The sequence below is a fragment of the Macaca fascicularis genome, chromosome 16, assembly GCF_037993035.2.
Source record: "Macaca fascicularis isolate 582-1 chromosome 16, T2T-MFA8v1.1".
Taxonomy (NCBI): domain Eukaryota; kingdom Metazoa; phylum Chordata; class Mammalia; order Primates; family Cercopithecidae; genus Macaca; species Macaca fascicularis.
Window position 1 is genome coordinate 62379632 of NC_088390.1, and position 19952 is coordinate 62399583.

General features: G+C 47.2%; 1 protein-coding gene across 1 annotated transcript; it reads right to left on the reverse strand.

Annotated features, from left to right (window-relative positions):
* Positions 1-13580: 13580 nt before the first annotated feature.
* KRT33A (keratin 33A) lies at positions 13581-18760 on the reverse strand. Its single transcript, XM_005584168.5, has 7 exons — positions 18352-18760; positions 17261-17343; positions 16396-16552; positions 14981-15142; positions 14764-14889; positions 14365-14585; positions 13581-14154 (listed from the first exon to the last, which is right to left on the reverse strand). The coding sequence occupies exons 1-7, from the start codon at positions 18697-18699 to the stop codon at positions 14037-14039; spliced, it is 1215 nt and encodes a 404-aa protein (XP_005584225.3). The 5' UTR covers positions 18700-18760; the 3' UTR covers positions 13581-14036.
* Positions 18761-19952: the final 1192 nt, after the last annotated feature.

The window sequence follows — 19952 nt, forward strand, 5'->3', positions numbered from 1 at the left end:
CTTCACTACCCAATGCGAAGGTTATGGGGAGGATGCGAGGCTGCAGGGATCCCCTGTCCCAGGAGCATAAACCCTGGATTTTTGCTTCCTGAAATAACCACCTCTAGGATCAGGGTGGCTCTCAACTCCCCAAAGCCTGTGCGCCCACCCTGCGAAGGCGGCATCTTCAGCAGTGGGGAAGGGGCTACACTGTGCCACCTTCACCCTGGCCACTGTCTGCCCTCATGACTCAGAGCCCAGCTAGGTCCCTAAGCAGAGCAGTGCAGGAACCTGCCTTGGCCCTGGGCTCCAGACATCCCGGCCACCCCCACCTGCCCCCACCCTGCCACCTCCATCCCTCAGCCCCTGCTTGCCTCCTTCACAGCTCAGGACATCTGAGCTCCTTACATGTCACCATCGTCTGTCTCCTCAAGGAGAGTGCAGCACAAGGGCAGGGAACTTGGTCAGCCTGTGAATGTGTCTCTGGTGACAGGGAGAGATTAGAAACTCCATAGGTACTCGCCCAGTGTCTGCATGCATTCCAAAGCAGAAGACAGCTTTGGAAATGAGAAGAGACCCTCCTGGGTTGAGAGTCCTTAGTTGGCATTTCCCAAGTATTCTCGGTAGGCCAGGCACTGAGCTGGACCCATAGACATGTGAGCTCTGGAACCCGTAGGGTGCTGTCACTCATGCACAGGTGGGTTTGCCTGGCCCTGGTGCAGTCACATAGCTTCCTGCTAGCTGAGCTGAAATTGGAACCCATTCAGTTTGGCTCTCGCACTGGCTCCCCAGCTCTCTCAATGGCTCCCCAGCTGCTTTGAGTGAGAGCTAAAGCCTTGCAATGGCCTCAGGTCATTGAACCTGGGCCTTCTCTCCCTGAGCTGTCTCCTGATCTCCCCTAGCTCTCACCAGGCCAGATGCAGGCTTCCCCTCTGGGCCTCAGGCATGCCGGTCATGCTCCTGCCTCAGGGCCTTTGCACAGAGAATGCTCTCTGCCTAGAAAATTGCTTGGCTCACCCATCACCTCCTACAAACCTTGCTCAAACCTTGCTTCGTCAATGAGGACAAGCCTGGCCATGCATCTAGAAGGCGTCCAGCACAGGGTATGTGCTCAATACACAGATGAAGAAGGAAGGGATGGACAAGAGGGCGGTGGAGGAAGGGCAGAATGCTGATGGTCATTTTTATTCCAGTGTAACAGGTAGCAATGAATACCTAAGGGCAACGCAGACGGGGGCAAAACCAAAGATCACAAAAGGCCAACATGAGCAGGGTGGGAGAGTGCAGCTCTACTCATCTGCCCTGGTGCAGATTTGGAGACTCCAGATGTGTCACCTCTGGGCAGCCCCTTCTCAGCCCCCTCCCCACTGAGCTCTTCCTCTACTTCCAAACCTGGCCCATCCTCCAGGGATCCAGGACAATACAGGAGACAGCCGTGCATCTCCCAGGACACTAGGAAAGGCTGTGGGTAGGGAGGATGCTCAGTGGGCCTTGAAACTCATCTCAGTTTTGCTCCAAATGTGCAGCCCTGCCACTCCTGTGAACAGGAAGAGCACTGGAATGAGAACCCAGATGCTGGGCCCTATTCCTCTTGACATCTGAACATCTTCCCCATCCCCAGCATTTCCCAGGGTCCTGGGAGAGGGACAGCTGTCTCATGTATTGTCCTGCTTCGTCTGTGTATTGAGATGCATGTGCTGGATGCCTTCAGATGCATGGCCAGGGTTGTAGGTCTCATTGATGAGGAAAGGTTCAAATAAGGTTTGCAGGAGGTGACGGGTCATCCAAGCAGATATCTTGGCAGAGAGCATTCCAGGCAGTGGGAATGGCTCATGCAAAGGCCCTGAGGCAGGAGCATGACCGGCATGCCTGAGGCCCAGAGGGGAGGTCTGCATCTGACCTGGTGTGAGCAGAGGCGAGCAGCAGACAGCTCAGGGAGAGAAGTCCCAGGTTCAATGGCTGAGGCTGTTGCAAGGCTCTAGCTGTTACTCAGAGCAGCTGGGGAGCCAGCAGAGGATCCTGGCCAGAAGCAGGCTCAGCTGTGGCTCTGGTGTTAACAGGCCACACCACACCAGCGGGGAGGAGACGGGGGCCAGCTGGCTGGTCCAGGTAAGTAATGAAGGGTGCTCAAACTAGGTGGGAGAAGGCAGGCGATGAGTAGTGTCACCTCAGGATCATTGTGAAGGTGTCACCTGTATGATTTACTCATGGACTGAATGGGGATGGGTGTGGAGGGAAAAGGAGAGTCCAGTCCACAGGCCCCATGAGCCAGACTGAATGGGTTTTAATTTCAACTCAGCTAGCAGGGAGCTATGTGACTGCACAGGAACCAGTGCAAACTGAACAGACGGGGACATCCTCCCTGGACTACTGTCCATTCATCCATCCATTCATCCATTGGCCCGTCTCTAGTACTGTCCCAACTACAGCCCTAGCAAGTGGAGACAACAAAAAGACCAGTTTTCCAGCTTTGTGATCTTGGAAGCAGTTGCTACCAGTATGAGGAGAGAGAATGAGTTTCCTCCAGGATCCAGAGAGCATATCAGCCAGCCTCGGAGTCAGGAAAGGAGCTCGGCCTCTCCACCAGCTAGACAGGCCTGCAGTAGGATGGGGCTTGGGCTGGGGCTGGCCATGCAGATCACTTGGGCCTCATGAGGGGAAAGGAAAGACCACGGGGCAGAGGAGGAGCATGGGGGCAGCTGGTGGCCTAAGGAGAAGGCACCTCAGAGAAGGGGTCTGTCTTAGTTTGTTTTCACGCTGCTATAAAGAAATACCGGAGACTGGGTAATTTATCAAAGAAAGAGGTTGAATTGACTCACAGTTCAGGAAACTTACAATCATGGTGGAAGGCAAAGGGGAAGCAGGCACCTTCTTCACAAGGCAGCAGGAAGGAGTGAGTGAGAAAACGAGGAAGTGCCATGCTTTGAAACCATCTGCTCTTCTGAGAACTGACTCACTATCAGGGGAACAACATGGGGGAACCCGGCCCCCTATAATCCAATCACCTCCCACGAGGTTCCTCCCTTGACACATGGGGATTACAGCTCAAGATGAGATTTGGGTGGGGACACAGAGCCAAACCTATCAGGGTCTCACTCTGTCTTGCAGCTCCCCAGGGGCTGAAGCTGAGTGCAGAACTGCTGACCCTGCTCTACAGCTTGCGGGGGCTCTGCCTGTGCACCCCCTTCTGCTGCTTCCTGGGGGTGGGGCCTGCTTCCTCAAAAGGAGGGTGGATCTGTTCTCCTGCCAGCCCCCCTCAGGGCCTTGTGGAGCCCTGGCCATGTCCTCCCAAGGTGAGGGCATAAAACTGGGCTCCCTGCCCTTCTGGCTGCTTGGGTGACAAGCCTCGGGTCATCCCTAGGTCCTGTCACTGCTCCTGCTTCTAAATGGAGAGCGTTTTGCCAGATCTTCCTGGGAGAGGCCGGGGGCTCGTCCTGTTGTTTGTTCTATCTTGGTAAAATGAGGTTGAGACATCTAGACAAGCAGACAATAGAGTGGCTCCCGGGAAGGGGGGTGGCGGGTGCTGGCATTTGGGCTTGCCTGGACCTTGTGGCGAGGGAGAAAGGTTACCAGGAGGCAGCGCTGTCAGTCAGGGCTAAAGTCAGGAAGAGGTGGTTATGCTGGGGGGTGTGGGGGCAGAGTGTGGCTGGCTTGGGGTGGGGCATAAGTGAGAGCCAAGATCTGTCAGCATGCAGTGGGTGTGGCTGAAACCTGGCCTAGGGGCTGTGGGGCCCAGTGGTTGCTCTTAGTTCCTGGATCCAAGGAGATTTCTGGAGCCTGTGCCTGGGGCTTTCTAGGGGTAGAGATGGTGAGGGGCAGGGAAAGGGTGGCAGAGGAGGCCTTGCATGGCAGAGTTCACGGCAGGATGCCGGGTAAGGACCAGATTGCAGTGACTGCTCCCATCCCCACCACTACCCCTACCTCTACCCCAACCCTGGTGCAGGGTAGGGCCTTGGCAGGTGCCCTCTGCTTTGGCCTCAGCAGATCACAGGATGGAAGCCAGCAGTCCAATAGGCGTGCCACTCAAGCCAGCAGTGACCTACAGCTTCTGCTTCCTGGAGCGTGCGGTGCCCACCCAGGAGAGCACAAGCACTCTCCACACCCCTGACCTTGAGGGCACTGGGAGGTGGGGGCACTGTGCTGGGACCAATGCCTTGCAGCCCTGTGCGTGTGCCCTGGAAAGTAGCCTAGGAGTCCTGCGTGCACCTCTCTGCGCCGGGAGGTGGGACAGGAGCCTGAACAGTGGCAGCGAGGGAGAGGAGAAGGGAGAGAGACGTGCAAAAGAAGGAGACAGAAAGAGACATGGGGAGAAAGGAGTTAGAGAAAGGAAGAGAGATGGGGAGAGAGACAGAGGAGGCTGAGAGGTAGCATGGGGAGAGAGATAAGGAGAGAGACATAAAAGGTACAGAGACAGGGAGAGATGGGCATAAGCAGAGGTCAGGTCACTCTTGATCTTAGTTCCCAGTGCAAACTGCAGGTCACCGTCACCTGCCCACACGTGCACTGAAGAGCTCTGTGCCTGCTGCCTACAGCCCCTGAGAACCCCTTCTCTTGAAGAGTAAAATTTCTGATGACTGCCATTCCTCACTCGGTTTTGGTTGTGTCTTTGATGAACCATGATGTCCCACCTTCCTGGGCTCAAGGTTCCACCAAAAGCTGATGCCTCTTTTCGGGAGGCTCTGCAGTGCCTTCATCTCACTAGGCTCCCCAGGAAGCTTATGAACTTGGGTTGGACCCTAAGCAGTCGGATACATGCTGGGGCTCTGCTTCTCTCTTTCATTAAGAGGGAAAGTTAAAAAAGAGATTGAAGCATGGTCTGCAGAGAAGGTACTTGTGTAAACACCAGGAGAACAAGAAGCCTGAGTTGTCTTCATTTCTCTTAAAAACACTCATTCCCTCCCATGCCATCTTAGTGAGGGCATGAAGCACAGCATGTGTGTATATGTGTGCAGGTATCTGAACAGGTATGTATGTGCATGTGTGTGTGTTCATGTGTGTGTGTGTTGCAGGGGTGTGCTGTGGACAGCAGGTCCAGGGGACAGCTCCAACTGAAAGCTGCAAGTCTCTGTGATAGAATGGTCAAGATTCCCTGGGCCACAGCAAGAGATGTTTTCATGTGCATCCAGATTTATTAGCATTTAAACCCATATTTTTGGTACCATGTAAACCTTAAGTTACTTATCTATTCTTAGAAGCATTTACACCAGCAGTCCCCAACCTTTTTGGCACCAGAGACCAGTTTCGTGGAAAACAACTTTCCCACGGGCCAAGGAGAGGGGAGGGGATGATTTGGGGCTGATTCAAGCCCATTACATTTATTGTGCACTTCATTTCTACTATTAATACATTGTAATATACAATGAAAAAATTATACAACTCACCATAATGTAGGATCGGTGGGAGCCTTGAGCTTGTTTTCCTGCATCTACATGATCCCATCTGGGGGTGATGGGAGACAGTGACAGATCATCAGGTATGAGATTCTCATGGGAAACTCTCAAGTTTCCCATCAGCAAGAAGCTAGGAGGAGAAAAGCAAGAGGCCCTCTTCCCTGTCTCCTTACTTGAAGGAGAGAGGAAAGAAGCCCTGTCGGCTAGCCCTGAAGGCAAACGTATGAATACTTTAGAGTTACTAACATCGGAGTGGTGTAAGGACTGGAAAAGATGATCCATGTTGAATCCACACTCCCTCCCATTCCCAGTCTCCTATTTCCAGGAAAAGCTATCCAGGCCCTTCCCAGGCCTGCGTTTTGTTTGGGGTACACATGCCACCATAAACTCCATCACCTGCCATCTTGGAACTCTCTCTCCACAAATCCCTTTTCTCTTTCTACTTTTATTTGCAAAATTTCTGACAAAGAAAATATCATTGGAAGATATTCTCAATAAAAATCAAGGATGTGTATTTGAAAAAGGAAACTCCATCCTGGACAGCAAAATATCCTAAGACAATGAATACGCTAGACAGATATCTTAAAGAGAAATGAACCGACCCAAATGTGGTCCCCATTGGTAACACACACGTATTTTATTGATGCTTCTATGGTTAATAGCATCGCCATGCTCCCCTTGAGACATAGTGCATCCCAGTCCATCAGAAAGGGGGAAATACTCATTGTTTAAACCTTGTATAGTGCTTCCAGGAGAGCCTTAAATTATTGTAACAAAGCAGTTAGGTTTTTTATAAAGTGACGTTTGACTCACCTGACCTTATCCTTATCATAGTAAGTATGAAAATCACAATACCTTCACACAAATACCTTATTGGAGGGATCTGGACAAATGTCATTTGCCATCACTTAGAGTTGTATATACATTTGCAAAACCATAAAATGCTAGAAGGACATACATTTAATATACATTAATGCATAAATTTCATATGTATGTCCTTCTAGCATTTTATGGTTTTGTAAATGTATATGCAAGTCTACGTTTTTTTTAAATACAAACATAAACATGAACTGACATTTTTCAATCAACTTCTTTAATTGGATATGCCATTTGTGTGAGTTTGATAGAACTCGTTGGTCCAACCAAAGAAGTTCACTGTTTTAGCAGGTCTTCGCTTGTAATCAGTCACAGCTTAACCTAATGTTCACTAAAGGGAAAAAAGAAAAAAATAACCGCTTTGTGCCTGGGACTATGGTGTCCTGGGCCAAACACAAGACGTTACAGGTTACTCAGCCTATTCTAAGCATCATAAGTTTCCACCAGATAAACAGCAATGCTATGAAGACTTCAAGGTTTAACACCCAGGATTACCACAATTATTAATGGCTGAAACAAAGAGATTAGCCTTTGCTTTTCCATCCAATTCTTTTGCATTTTGTTTTCTTTTAATAGCAATAAAATACTTTAAAACAAACAGCTAGTCAAAAAAATAAAGAACAGAGAAAATATATTTTAAAACTTGTGCTTTCCTACCCAGAATCTGTGGCTGTTAATATTTTTTCATATTTGCTCTAAGTGGGTTTAAAATCAAGAAATACAGCATTGAGAACTTCCTTGACTTTCACATCCATTTTCATTCCAATCTCTTCTTCCCAGAGACAAACACAATTATACATTTGATATGTATGTCCTTCTAGCATTTTATGGTTTTGTAAATGTATACACAAGTCTAGGTTCTTTAAAAATATTAACATAAACAATGAACTGGTATTTTTCAATCAACTCCTCTAATTGGATATACAATTAGTGTGAATTTGAGAGAACTTGTTGGTCCATACAAGCAGTTCACTTTTTCACCAGGTCTTTACTTGTGATCAGTCATAGCTTAACCTAATGATCACTAAAGAGGAAAAAAAGAAAAAATTTAGACACATCCTGACTCTCTCAATTATAATCCAAAACTTTCTAGAATGGATGCCTCACATGGTTACATTTGACCACCTTTGATTCAACAGCCCCTGAGCTTTTATGTCTAGCAAGAGATGGCCAGAGCTCTATGGCAAAGAGGGCGGCAGACCAGACCAAAACTTTGCAGTCTCAGCATATCACGGAGCCACAGGGATGTGAGTATGTCAGGCAACTTTCTGGGTTTATGCTTAAGCACCTCTGAAAACTGGAAAAACCCTTGGCACAAATTCAATCTTTGTGTGGGCAAACTAGTTTAGTTCCTAGTTTCTGTTTACTGTTGGGCTTGGTTCAAATGTTGCATTCTGTACCCCTGTTCTTGCCACTAAAGTTATTTCACCATGAAGTTTCACATCTAATCCTATGAGTGTCATGATTGTTAATCTAAGAATAACATACTGCCTTCAAAAAACAGCGTCAAGGTTGAGAGAAGGAAGAATTACTCCCTTCTCGTTAGAAAAAAGACAATCCTGTACACACATGTTTACTGCTCTTCTCAGTTGCCTAAGTGCATCTTCTGTTGATAAACAAAAACTTGTTTTGCTGCATGACATTGCTCAAGCAACACCTCTATGCCTCATCTCCTTCTCTGCCCTAAATAGGTTACGCATTTCAGGCAGGCAGATTATTAATTATTTGTTGAGCACCTATTGCGTGCCTACTTTGTGTCTGCTATAAAAGTACCACAAGGATCAGTTTAAAAATGTGAACATTCTTCAAAATTATTTAAACTGTCTGACTCACGTGCTAATCTAGCAGGGACAATGGCCGGATGGAGTCCAGGGACGAGGTTTTGAGCCAGCTGCATGGATTGTTCCAAGGCAGCAATACGCAGGTATGAGCTGTGCCAGGCACAAGAGCACCCAGCCGCAGGGTGGGATGGAGACCAGCTTATGTGCTGCTTGCCAAACCAGGTACCTGCAGGCTGCATCCACCCAGAGAGCGAGCCTTTCTCTAAACCATTAATGGTGCACAGCGGTTACTGCAGACCTGGTTAAGAGGTCAAGAGCAGAAAAAGCTAGAGAGAATGGGGGGCAGATATCAGGAGGCACCAAAGGCCAGAACCAGGAAAAGTTAGAGAGAATAGGGGTCAATAATGCCCTGGAGGCACCCAAGGCCAGAACCAGAAAAGCTGGATCTACCATTAAATCCAAGGGGTGAACATGGGGCTAGGAATGGAGACAAAGGCAAGGTAGTGACAGAAACAGGGCGGCAAACAACGACCAAGTAAAAAAACTGACAATTTACTAAACGCCTAAGACAACTGCAATAGAACAGTTTGTTTTTTTCTCCTCCTCCTTTCTTCCTCCCTGCCTTTCTTCCTTCCTCACTCATTCTCCCTCCTTCCTCCTCGTGCTCCTCTTTGTCTCCTTTCTCTCTCTGTTTTAGTAACAATCTTAGAGCACAAGTGTAAACCTTCAGTTAAACGGACAGCAGTGAGGCAGACACCGGCTTTTCTAAAATCCTTGACATCCACATATGAAACAGAGCTCACCAAAGCTCAGCTGCACAATTCCACATGCTCCTCTCTCCATCTCTCACCCATGGAATATTTTCCCTCTCATAGCCCGCTGAAATGTCTATGCACTTCCATTCATGAAATGCTGCCTTGGGGAACCAATCTAATTAAGCATTTATCAAGAACGGGTTGAAACTCTCTCATCTATGTCCTTTCCCTGCCCCCAGAATGCACCGTTCTTAGAGGCACGTCCCTCTGTGACGGTCATACCTGTGCATTACCATGCATGGCCTGTGGTCACTTCCCATGGTCACCCTCCCCCATGTCCCCCTGGCTCTTTGACAATGGACCACACGGTGTCTGCTCTCAGGGTCTTGGTAACCCTCATGTTTCACAGTGGCCAGCAGTCAGCCAGTCTCCACGACCAACCAAGACAAAGTCAGCAGTGCAGGTCTGAAATAATTATTAAAATGAAATACAAATAGGTTAAATTTTACCCAGGCTTTTAATGATATACTTAATTGTTGCTTTCCTGTGTAGAAAATAGGCATAAGTGGCTGGGTGCGGTGGCTCACGCCTGTAATCCCAGCACTTTGGGAGGCTGAGGTGGGTGGATCACAAGGTCAGGAGATCGAGACCATCCTGGCTGACACAGTGAAACCCCGTCTCTACTAAAAATACAAAAAATTAGCCGGGCGTGGTGGCAGGCACCTGTAGTTCCAGCTACTCGGGAGGCCGAGGCAGGAGAACGGCGTGAATCTGGAGGCAGAGCTTACCATAAGCCAATATCGCCAGCCTGGGTTACAAAGCGAGACTCTGTCTCAAAAAAAAAAAAAAAAAAAAAAAGAAAGAAAGAAAGAAAAAAGAAAATAGGCATAAGTGGAAATCAGTTCCCATAAAGTGACTGAAATTCCTATGACTTTGACACCACCAGCTCTGTGCTTTAATCTTTCCATTTGAAAATTCTGATTGTTATAATCAGCGAAAATGCCACCAGTTTCATAATCATAATTAGCCATCTTCCTCCTAACACAGCACGCACACACACCTGCACTCACACACACAAGCATAGGTGCACAGACCCACGCAGATGCATGCAGGCACATCCGAATTCTTTTCTCTCTGATTCTCAGCCCTCAAGCTCAGATTCTTCAGTTTCTTGCCCCGTCTGGCCTGTCTTCTACAACCCTCAGTTTGAGAGGACCTGAAACTAGATTCTCACCTGGGTACTGAAGGGCTCGAATGAGGGAAACCTTTGATTCTCAAGGCTGTGGAGTCTGTGTCCTGAGCAATAGGAAAGGGGTCAGAATGCAGGGCTGCTAAGGAAGTGAATAGGAACTCCGTTTACTGGACACCTACAATGTATCTAGTTGGGTTGAGCATCTTTGCAACATAATCTCATTCTACCCTTATTTAAAAGAAAATGAGGTAGTTATTAGTCTCCCATTTTCAGTTTAAGAAATCTTGGCTTAAAAAGCCTAGTAACACACTTCAGGCTGAGATACAGATAGAAGTTATAAGACTGAAACCAGATTGAAAACTAAAACAGTCACTTTCAAATGCATGATTTTTCTGGGGTTTGGTTTCTAGCCTTTCTTTTTGCGCCTTTTAACCGCTTTTAAAACTTTAAACACACTCACTCCCATGTGCCACACCCAAGCCTTAGCTGGCGGGGGTCATGACGCTGCAGGAAGTCACCTTGTGTAGATACCATCACATCCAGGCCGCAGCTGAGCACGTGTTTTGAGTTTTTTTGTAAATATGTCTTTGACTGGGGAGGCTGTACATCTTCCCTAGGCTTTACATTTCAGTCCTGTGCTTGTCCCTACATGTTTTAAAAAAAAAAAAAAAAGTGAGGGTGAGGGAACGCTACCTCTGCACACCTGCAGCAGGCTCAGCCAGGAGCCCGGCGGGGCCGGGGCCCACCTGCCTGGTGCGTAACTTCATCAAGTTGTTGGTGTGCATTTTGCAATAACAAGGGACAGGCCGTGTCATCCTCATATCCTTTTAGAGTTGGAGCCATTCTTGTGACTTTTGGTGCCTGCTTCCAGACTCCCCTGTTTTTGATGAGAAAGGTGAGCAGTCGTTAGATGTCGGTGATTCTTCTTTGAAACATAAAAAAGGACATACCTGAATTGTAACTGTCATCCACTATCACGAAACTTTAAACGTTAGTGTTCAGTAAACCTATTTTCCATTCAGCTGCCAACACGCTCCTTTTAACAAAAGTGTCAATCAAATTAACCCTTTTAACTCTCCCAAGGCTTTCCTCTTCCCTTGAAATGAAATCGGATCCCCCGCAGAGCTGGCGAGCCCCCATGTACCCTGGCCACTGCCAATACTTACAGGCCGATTGCTCCTCCCCTACTCATCACTCTAGATGCCCTGGCCTTGCTCCCTCCTTCAGAGGCATCCGCCTCACTCCTTTTCTTGACTTGCTGTCCCCCTCTCTGGAAAGCTCTTTCCCTCTGCTCTGTTTCTTCTCTGTTTTCAGGTCTCAATGCAAATGTCACCTCTCAGGCAAGCTCTCCAAACTGAGACAATAGGAGCTCAGTTCATGTCTATCAAAAATAGGAGCAAACAGACTTTGTAGGAGACTGAGTAGAATGTTTTACTGGGACTAGACAATATCAAACTTAGACCCCAAGAGCCCAGGAATTCATATTCAAGGTCAAAGTGTCAATGACAAGAATACTGAGCCTTACATAGGTACCGTGCTGCACCATTTATAAAGTACTTGCATACACAGGGGATCTTCACAACTCCACGAGGCTGCCAGGTCTCTCGAAAAGAGGGCTCTGATGGTCAGGGCAGCCAACAATATATATTCAAAACCAGGACCCAAAAATGCTGCCTCCAAAACAAGCCATAATTCTTCTCATCACAGCATCCTACACCATCTCCTAGTGGGTAAGACTCATAGCCCGGCACCATCATGGTTTATTTCACAGGAAGGGGCAGGGCAGGGATTAGGAGACATTTCCTGGGTTCTGGTTTCCTTGCTTCCTTGTTATGGGCCTCTCCCCTCAGAGCAGTGTTTTCTGAGAAGGCCTGGCTCTAGCTAATGACCTCAGAGACTGCAGACCTGGGAACCTGTTGGAAAGAGAAACTAAACTTGCACCTGGGAAAGTCCAGGGTTGAATAACAGAACCTCGCCTTTAAGAATTCTTGCTTTTTTTTTTTTTTCCTGCCTCTGCTTTGTTGCTGAAATATACAAGAGAGAAAGAGAGCGTTCTGAACCCATTATTTATCTCCCCCTTCCAAGCAGGCAGCAGACATTCATGATTAACGATGAGGTGACTTTCTACATTGATTTAATTGAATTCTGTATCCTATCCAGGTTATTTATTTTTAAAGTTGATAAAGACCTTTTCTACTGATTCTTCTCTTCCAAACTCAAATAAAGAAATGTTTTGTATACATGATCTTCCACTAAAAAGGAGCCCAGACTCTCAGATCCTCTATTCTCTATTCTATAGGATTGTGCTGCTGAAGACAGATGGAGTAGTGAGTGATCAATCTTTGAGACTCAGCATTCTCTCCATGTTAACCCTAACGCAAGAGAGAGGACTGGTCCACACTTAAAGCGAGAAGGTGGCCACAAGCAAGTGTTGAGGGCTGGTCTCCTTAGCTGCCCTCTGGTATCCGCAGCCCTGAATGGAGGGTTTGGGGTATTTTTCCCTGGACATCTCTACCACACCTAAGTATATGGTCTGCAAGTTTTGGAGAGAATTTCCAACCCCCACTCTACCTCCTGCCCCTCTGTACCTGTTCTCATAGGTTGAGGATATTCTCATCTCTATTAAAAGTTCCCATTCTCAATCTCTTCATTTCAATCATTGATTTAGAAAAGTAGGAGTAGAGAAGTGAAAAACGAGACTCAATCTCATTTGTGGGCTGGGCCTTGGGTTTCCTTACTTGACTGCTGTTTTTGTTTTTTTAAACATTGGTAAATCTGGTTGCCACTGAAGGCAGTAATGTGACAAAACGATGGTCCCAACTGCATTTAAATAAAAACAGGTGGGACCAAAGCTCAAGGCTCACTAGGACAAAAGAGGCTCTTCCATCAAATAACCCACTCACAGTTCCCCATCATCTGACGCGGACCCCAGGCAACTGAGCAGAGAAACTTAGCAGAGAACTCCAGCGTAGAGTTCCAGGCCCACATCATAGAAATACAGAAAGTCGCAAGGAGTCCTTGAGTGCCAAGGCAGGGACGAAGAAAGGAAGGTGAACCAAAGGCATCTCCCTACCATCCAGCCCAGCAGACCCCACACTCCTCCTGGCCACTGTATTCCTCTACCCTTTGCTGCTCCTTCCTACTTTCTACCTAAACATTTCAGCACAGTGTGGTTGTGTGTGTGCGTGTGTGTTTGTAAACATGCATACGCCTGTGTGTGTGGTGTACATATGCTTATATAATATGTGGTTATGTATATGTATATATGAGATTACATACCATATGTTAAGGTGATATATATTACCTTAGTACAGTTTTTGGTTTTTTTACTCCAAATGTTTTCAGATCCCTCCACTTAATGTTTCAAAATAAATAGTTCCTGTATCTGTAAAGACACCTTCATATGAATTTGCCGTTCTCTTTCCCACCACCTTCTTCCCAAACACTAAATGCAGGTTAATGGTCTTTCAGGGAGACTTTCCATTGAAGGAAATCACAGACCATATATGGGGCGAATAACCCCTTCATCTGATGGAAAAACACTGGTTATTTTTTAAATTTATACAAGACAACCAATTTTGGAATTAATGAGTGAAACAGACAATTATAACTTTTGAAAAAGAGTTTATTAGGAGGTTAACAAAGGATTTCTATTGCGTCTCCAAAGACCAAGAGTGACAAGGAAGATTTATTCCAATTATGTTCTGTTTCATAGCATGCCCATCAGTTTTGTCACAATTAATTGAATTGTCCCTAAATTGCATTTAGATAAGTTTTGTTCAAGTATAACATGTTATGCAAATGCGTCTTTATGATGATAGATATTACTTGATCTTGATCCTGCTGTAGGTCCCTCTATGTGACTCAGAAGACAGATTTTGCAGCCTTATGCTGAAGAATCAAGCCAGGGAATACAGTGGGAGGTTAGAGCTGACCCCTGGAAGCCAGGGCTGATAGAAAGGTTTCTGCCTCTTTCCAAAGTGTGTTCACTGTTGGAGATGTTGGGATGAAGTAGAGTTGAGGTGTGACTGATGCCTTTCTTCTCCTCCTGGTCATGGGGCCTCTAGCACCCAAAAGTGTTGCAAGGCCCGCACCGAGCACGTGGGCCACAGGGATTAGAGATACAGGGCCCAATGGACTTGTCACATGCATTTGTTGTGGCACAGGGGTTGGAGGGGAGCCTGTGGGCAGAAAATCATTGGAGCAAGTTAGAGTATAATGAGCTGAAGAGACTGGAAAATAATAAAAGGGCTTTGTATAAGAATATTGTTCTCCTTTGGACTGCCTCCAAACAAAAGCTCGAAATTATAAATTCATTTCATCAAGACGACTATTCATCTCCACAGCAACCTCACATGCCCCAAGGAAAAGATTACTACCCCCATACTGACTTGCAGTCCTCGCTCTCCAGGAGGCTCCGGTACGTGTTGATCTCACACTCCAGCCGGGCACGCACGTCCAGCAGCACCTGGTACTCCTGGTTCTGCCGCTCCAGGTCACAGCGGATCTCCGCCAGCTGCGACTCCACATTGGTGATCAGGCTCTGTAACTGGGACAGCTGGGAGCTGTAGCGGGCCTCGCTCTCCGTCAGTGTGTTTTCCAGAGAGTCTCGCTGTGGTGGGGAAGATCAGGAATGTCAGAGAGCTGCTCCTAATAAGGTTCCTCCATGGGGTTCCAAAGAACTCACAAGCTCCAAGAGCTAAGGAGAGTGTGTGGCCCTAAGGGCATCCCCGAGACTCTGCCTCCCAACTTCCCATCGCTCACCAGCAGGTCAGAACAATACAAAATACCAGGTTGTGCTGGGCCTGCAGCTCGATCTCCAGGGCATTGACCGTGCGTCTCAGCTCGATGATCTCCGCCTGGTAGGACTGCAGCTGCTCTGCGCTGGATACCACCTGCTTGTTCAGCTCCTCGGTCTGAAACACCCAAGTAGGGAAAGGATCAGACCCTGCCTCCAGGGCCTTGGGGCACCTCGGGTCCTGAGTGGCCACGTGCTTAGATGCCCACCTGCGTGGCGAACCATTGCTCCACTTCCCTGCGGTTGGTTTCCACCAGGGCCTCATACTGACTCCTGGTCTCATTCAGGACCTGGTTCAGGTCCACAGCAGGGGCAGCGTCCACCTCCACGTTGAGGCGGTCTCCAAGCTGGCAGCGCAGGGTGTTGACCTCCTGATTGAGAAAGGGCAAAAGTTTAAATTTCACAAAGGATCTTGGTGCTCTCCTTAAGAGAATGCAATTCAACTTCTGATCATTCTTAAGTTTTCAGGAAACTTTGTTCCCTCTGATCCTCTCATTAACCAGGATCTATATTCAATGACTAATCTGTATACTCCACTTTTTACAAAGTACTTTCAAGCTCATGACCTCTCTCTGCCCTTTGTATTAAATGCACCACTCCTCATTTAGAGATATTCAGTGATTTGGGCTCAGAGCTGATACATGGCAGGCCATTATTTAAACTCTGGTCCCCAAATGCCCAGTTCAGTGTTTTTGCTAGTATACCATATAGCCTCATATGTTTGACTCTTAAGCATGGATAATGAAAAGAACAGAGTCTAGCTGAAGAGGAAATACAGAATGCTTACTTCAAAATCTGCCATCCTGGCATAGAAGAGACTTAAAGAGTGATTTGTTGATTCCACCAGCATAGATTTTGCTGAAAGCAATAAATATCTGTTTACTTCCCTGCTGAGCATAGCTTGGTCCTTGGGCTTAGGTGGATTTCAGACAAATTTGTATTCAACCTAATCTCTACCACTTAATACATTGCTTCTAGAAGCTTCTTGAAGCCTCAATTTCTTCATCTTAAAATGAGAACTGCCTCCGGAGTTAAAGCACTTAGCACAATGTTCGGCACATACTAAGCACCTGATTAATATTAACTGTCACCATTTACATTGTTCTTGGATTTCAGGTTGCATAAAATACATGTCTTCTTTTTTGTCCAACTGACTTAGCCGTAACAGTGAGCATTTTGCTCAAGGCTGTTTCCAAGCAACACTGAACAGCAGAAAGAGCTCTGGACAGGAATGAGAGTTGCATTTTGTTCCAGCTCAGCCCTCTCTGCCTGGTGGGCCTAGGCCATCCTGGCTTCTCCAGCTACAAATGGAGAATTGGAATAGAAGATTGCTGCTGTGTGCACTCTAACCAGGGTGCAGGAGAGGCTGTGGCTGCTGACTTGTTACTCAACTTTCCTCATTACTGGGCTTGCCAACTTCCTCACTCTCATTCCTGCCTCTGGCAGAAAAATCCTAATCTCATATCACAGGTTGTTAGACTACTCATTCTCTACATATCCATTTTTGTATGCAGAATTACTTCCTCGGCTAATTGAGCCTCTACTGACAGCCTGTCCTGGACCCTGTGGCAGTTATCAAACAGGCCCTGGCGAGTCTGAGCCCATCACTCTTCAGGGAACTCACCTGCTCATGGTTCTGCTTGAGGCACAGCAGCTCCTCCTTCAGGGACTCCACCTGGGCCTCCAGGTCAGACCTGCACAGGGTCAGCTCATCCAGGATCCTGCGCAGGCCATTGATGTCCGACTCCACCAGCTGCCGCAGGGACATCTCGGTCTCATATCTGTGATCATAGGAGGGTCAGGGACAGGCTGGGCAGGAATAGGCTTGGCCTTGACTCTGCTTTGGTTTGGTTTGTCAGGCAACTAGGAATTAGGGTTTATAGTTTTTATAGCCATCTCTTTTGTTTAGGTTTTCAGCATCAAGCTGGAAGAAAACGCACTGGTAATTTTATGTTTAAAGATCCAGTGAATAGACTTCTACATTCCTAGCTACTCAGGAGGCTAAGGTGGGAGGATTGCTTGAGCCCAGGAATCTGAGGATCTGAGGTTACACTGAGCTATGATCGCACCACTGTCCTCCAGCCTGGGTAACAGAGCAAGGGCCTGTCTCTAAAAAAAAACAAAAAGAAAAAAGAAAGCCAGTGGATTTAGGATAAAAGCCAATAAATTGTAAGATTTCCAAAATAATATACTTCCACATTCTTCATTCTCATGAATGGATTCTGTGCATAGGAGAACATCAGGGGCCAACATGACCCACAGTACGACTAGGGATGTCACTTCACAGAGGAGAAGCAGGAGGAAAGGAAGTCTAAGGCCTGGAGAAAGGATCTCTGAACTACAGTGTGCAGTGGCTCTGTGAATCTTGGGCAAAGCATCTAGAACATAGCTCAGTCAGTGCTTGTTTAACTTGTGTTGACAATAGGCTAAAGGGAAGGAGAGCAGCCAGAGAAGAAAAACAAACAGCAACACCCCGCTTGCCCACTCACTTGGTCCTGAAGTCGTCTGAGGCCAGCTTGGCGTTGTCGATCTGCACCACAAGCCTGGCATTCTCAGACTTGCTGCACAGGATCTGGAAAGCCCAAAACATTCAAGAATGAGCAAGGACTTGGTAATTTTTCGCCAATGGCAGTCCTTCCTAATTCACGTCCTTGGAAGGATCAGGATGAGAAATCACTGCCTATCTTATTAAATGCTTTCTATATACAGTAGGTACTCAATGAATATTTCCAAAATTATATTCAAAAAACAGAACACCAAAATATGCAAAAAGTATAAGTAGATAATCTTTTTTTCTATCCTAATGAGCAATACTGAGAAGCTGACAATAATAATAGTTGACATTTATGAAAAACACCTACTATGTTTCTGGCATGATACTAGGAGCTGAGGATACAAAAATTGGTAAGCGCTTGATCCTGCCCTCAAGAAACTTTCAATCAAACGGAAAAGACAAGCAGGTAAACTAGCAGTTGCAGAGGACTGGATCAGGGAAGAAGCCACATGCTCCCAGATGTCCCAGACAACTGGGACTACTTTGTCCTAGGTAATTTCCAATCTTCCCAGTTTTGGACAAACGTTTTAGGGTCTCACTGGACACTGTGCACCAGGAGAAGCCCAGAGTTATGAAGATGAGGACAATGAAGTCAGGGTAAGTAGGAACCCAGAAGAGAGAGGCAGCCAGCAGTCCAAGGGGCAAAACGCTCAGATGAGGGAGAAAGGAAACAGCCCAATCTTTATAAAAGATTCCGTTTCCCCAGCTTCCTTTGGACTCAGTCCTTTTCTGTCACCTCAGGGTAATAATTCTGGAGCTTGGCAAGCACATGGAAGCATTCAGAAGTAGTTTTTAATTACAGCTCATTTATGCAAAGTACTGCTACCTCCACATAGACTAACACTATGCAAATATTTAGACCTAACAGTCCCAAGTCTAAGATGAGATGGGTCCTCAAGAAAACAAAATGGAAAGGCCAGTTTTCAGCTTTCCATTCACATCAAGAGCTCACATGGCTTCTCAATCACAGCTCGGATTCTCTCCCGACAACTTCCTACTGGAGGCACTGTGTTGCCCACTCCTCACCTTCTGCTGGAGCTCCTCGATGGTCTTGAAGTAGGACTGGTAGCTTGCGCACACCAAGGGCTCCTGCTGCTGGGACCGCTCCCGGATGAGGTTCTCCAGCTCCGCGTTGTCCCGCTCCAGCTGACGCACCTTCTCCAGGTAGCTGGCCAGACGGTCGTTCAGGAACTGCATGGTCTCCTTCTCACTGCCATTGAAGGAGCCCTCGCAGAACCAGTTGCAGTTGCCCACATTGGCGGGGATGTTGCAGGCCCCAGGTAGGGTGCAGCCGTGGCAGCTGGGGGGCACGCAGGGCCGGGAGGAGCAGCTGGTGCGGCAGCTCAGGCTGGGCAGGCCACAACTGTAAGACATGGCGCAGGGAGGGAGTGCCCAGCTGAAGACAGAGTCCAAAATCTCCAGGTTGTAGAGCAGTGGGTCTCCTTCCTCCAGGGAGCATTTATACCTCGTCCGTGGAGGGTGTGGCCACGTAAGGCAACCCCCACCTTTTTTTTTTTTTTTTTTTTTTTGCTCATTTGGTGATTGTCAAAAGCCCTTCCCTACATTTGTTGTGTTTCTTCAGAAGAGTCTCTTCCCTCATAAAAGACTTTACTTGGGCTTCTCGCTAAGTCAGGACTCCTCTTCCATGCTGTGTGTCATGATGCAAGAGCTTCGTGGTGTGACTTCAAAGACCTGGACTCATGAAAGCCCTGGCCTTCATCAGTGGGATGCAGCAGGTCAAGAGACAGTATTGCTGTTCTGCTTCCTGACTTGAGGCCCCCAACTCCTTGGCACGCCTCCGGCTCTCCATGGTGAAATGGAAAAGCATAGCTCTTGCCCATGTGTCTTTTGCTAGGTCACATTTCCAAGTACTGAATTCCAAATTCATGGTTCTCAGAAAGAGGAATAGATCCTTTCTGGGGCAGTTCCTGATGGCCACGTTTCCTGATATGATGGGCCTTTTTCATATCCATGATGACGTCCATCAACCAAATAATAGATATCCACGAGGACAATTTCATCCAGGGTGATGTAATAGACACTGGGAGGGGTGGGAGATAGGACCAATGCTATAGTCAGAAGTTCTTACTTGTTGAGAACCTGCACAAGCCCAAGGTAGTGTGGACACTTTTCACAAACTAGATCCTTTTTACAAACATGATCTTCAAACATGCAGAACTGAGATGTCCATTACTCCTCACCACAACTCTTCAAGATAAATTGTATAATTCCCATTTTATAGATGAGCACACCAAGGCATAGAGGGTAAGGGATAATAAGTTGTGGAGCTAGGATTCCAAAGCAGATCTCTTTTCTTTTCATCACATATGCGGCTTAAGTATAAACGGCTTACTTCCTTCCCTTCTTCAGACAGGTCGCCCCTTTCTCCTCTCCAAGCTCTCTTTTTACCTTGACCATGACACTGTCATGACTTATGTGCTTGTCTCTCTCTCTATTTGAGTTCCCTGAAGGCAAGGGCAGGGTCTAGTTTGTCTTTGAATTCCCAGCTCTAGGCACCTGGTAGGCACTGTTGAATGGGTGTGTGTAGAGGGATGAAAGGATGAACAGGAAATAATAATCTGAGGAAGGAGTTGACAAGTGGCAAGTGAGTAGTTTACACACTGGGG